This window comes from Ictalurus furcatus, chromosome 9, assembly GCF_023375685.1.
Source record: "Ictalurus furcatus strain D&B chromosome 9, Billie_1.0, whole genome shotgun sequence".
Classification (NCBI taxonomy): domain Eukaryota; kingdom Metazoa; phylum Chordata; class Actinopteri; order Siluriformes; family Ictaluridae; genus Ictalurus; species Ictalurus furcatus.
In genome coordinates, this window is record NC_071263.1 from 17,772,806 (window position 1) to 17,774,470 (window position 1,665).

Sequence of the window (1,665 nt, forward strand, 5' to 3'; positions counted from 1 at the left end):
ACATGCCAATCAGCCTACCATGCATGTCTTTGGACTGGGGGAGGAAACCGGAGTACCCGGAGGAAAACCCAGCAGCATGGGAAGAACATTCAAATTCCACATACACAGGACCACGGTGGGAATCGAACCCCCGACCCTGGAGGTGTGAGGCGAACGTGCTAACAGCAAAGACATTACATTCATATAAAAATTAAATAAATAAATAAATAATAATAAAAAAGGTCCCCTTTGGATGGTTGATTGGTTTAGCTTTCCAATTGGGTTCTACCTGAAACCTTGTGAAAAACCCCCTGTTTTAGAACCTTTGAAGGTTTATCCACAGGGACAACCATGTGAGGTGCTAGATTTAACCTTTTATCTAGTGTAGGCTGTTTAACTACATTAACTAAATATTTTTTTAAAGCATAATACATTTTTATGACATCTCTTGTATTCTGATCCTTTAGTGACCATGAGGGTTGTCTGGTGTTTTTCAAAATTTAACAGCAGCTAATCTGTGCATCAGGTCCCCTCCAGGCCCCCTACATGGGAGTAGAAGTCATGAAAATTGAGAGGTGGTGCATGCCAAAAAAGAAAAGGGAACAAAAGTGTGAGATGTGAGTTTATAGACAGCTAATTTCCTGAACTGTTGAATTTCTTCTGAACATTAGGTGTTTTATAACTCCAGTAACTATAATCCTTTCAGTTTAGGTTACTTGTATGTCTATGAATACCAAAATAAGTAATGTAATTGAAGACCAGGAAAACAGAAAAAAAGGTCATTGAATTTCTAATTCGTTGGAGTTCCTTTCTAAACATATCGTGGATAATACCATACGAGTCATTCATTAGTCTCAAGACTAAGATGGATAAAGTTAACTTCTGGGCAATTTCATTTTTGTCTCAACTGACATCACAATACACAATTTGCATTTGGATTGTCTTTAATGTTTGTGCATGTACAATTTTCATCACACAGCTAAGATTCTTTGACTTACCCTAGGTCATTGCTCATTACTGGCATCTAAATTAGCCACACCTTAATATAGAGGTGTGGGTTAGAAGAATGACAACTGCAGTTTATGATAGGTTATTATTAAACCTATACATCTTCTATAAATCCCCATGACTACAACATGGCACCTGATATTAGTACACAGCAACAATAGAGTTTACTGGCTAACACATCATTCAGTGAAGAGCCTTAAATTAAAATTTTGGCCACTTGCCTGTGGCTTGTGGTTGGTCTTCTGAATTCAATCATCAGCACAGTTCTACTATAGTTCTATTACAGCACAGTTCTAGTACAGTCATTTTACAATTCTTTTATTCTATTACTTCTATTATCAATTCAGAAATCACAATAGCAGTCATGAAAGAATTATTTTTTATCCAATACAAACAGGCAGGCATGGGAAACATGACCAAAGACACTTTGGGTTTACAGGCAAGAAAAAAAAGAAGAGAAGAACAGAAAAAAAAAAAAGAAAAAAAAAAGAACCCAATAATTCCTACATGGCCATCATAATATTCAAGATTCCCCCTCAGGGGAGGGTCTCCATATTTATAGATGCAAGTTTGACATCATCCAAGACAGTGAGATGGTTAATTTGGTTGAGCTCATGAATTCGATGTCGGTACTCAAGCAGGTGTGAATGGTTCACAGCCACTTTATATCCAGTCGGA

The 1,665-nt window shown here is 37.1% G+C and overlaps 1 protein-coding gene across 1 annotated transcript in view; it reads right to left on the bottom strand.

The window, feature by feature from the left end:
• Positions 1-829: 829 nt before the first annotated feature.
• Positions 830-1,665, bottom strand: part of lgals3b (lectin, galactoside binding soluble 3b) — a 5,027-nt gene continuing 4,191 nt past the window's right edge. The window contains exon 5 of the mRNA XM_053633639.1: positions 830-1,665. This exon is cut by the window's right edge and continues 17 nt beyond it. Within this exon, the coding sequence (XP_053489614.1) occupies positions 1,524-1,665 (142 nt within the window). The 3' untranslated portion in view covers positions 830-1,523.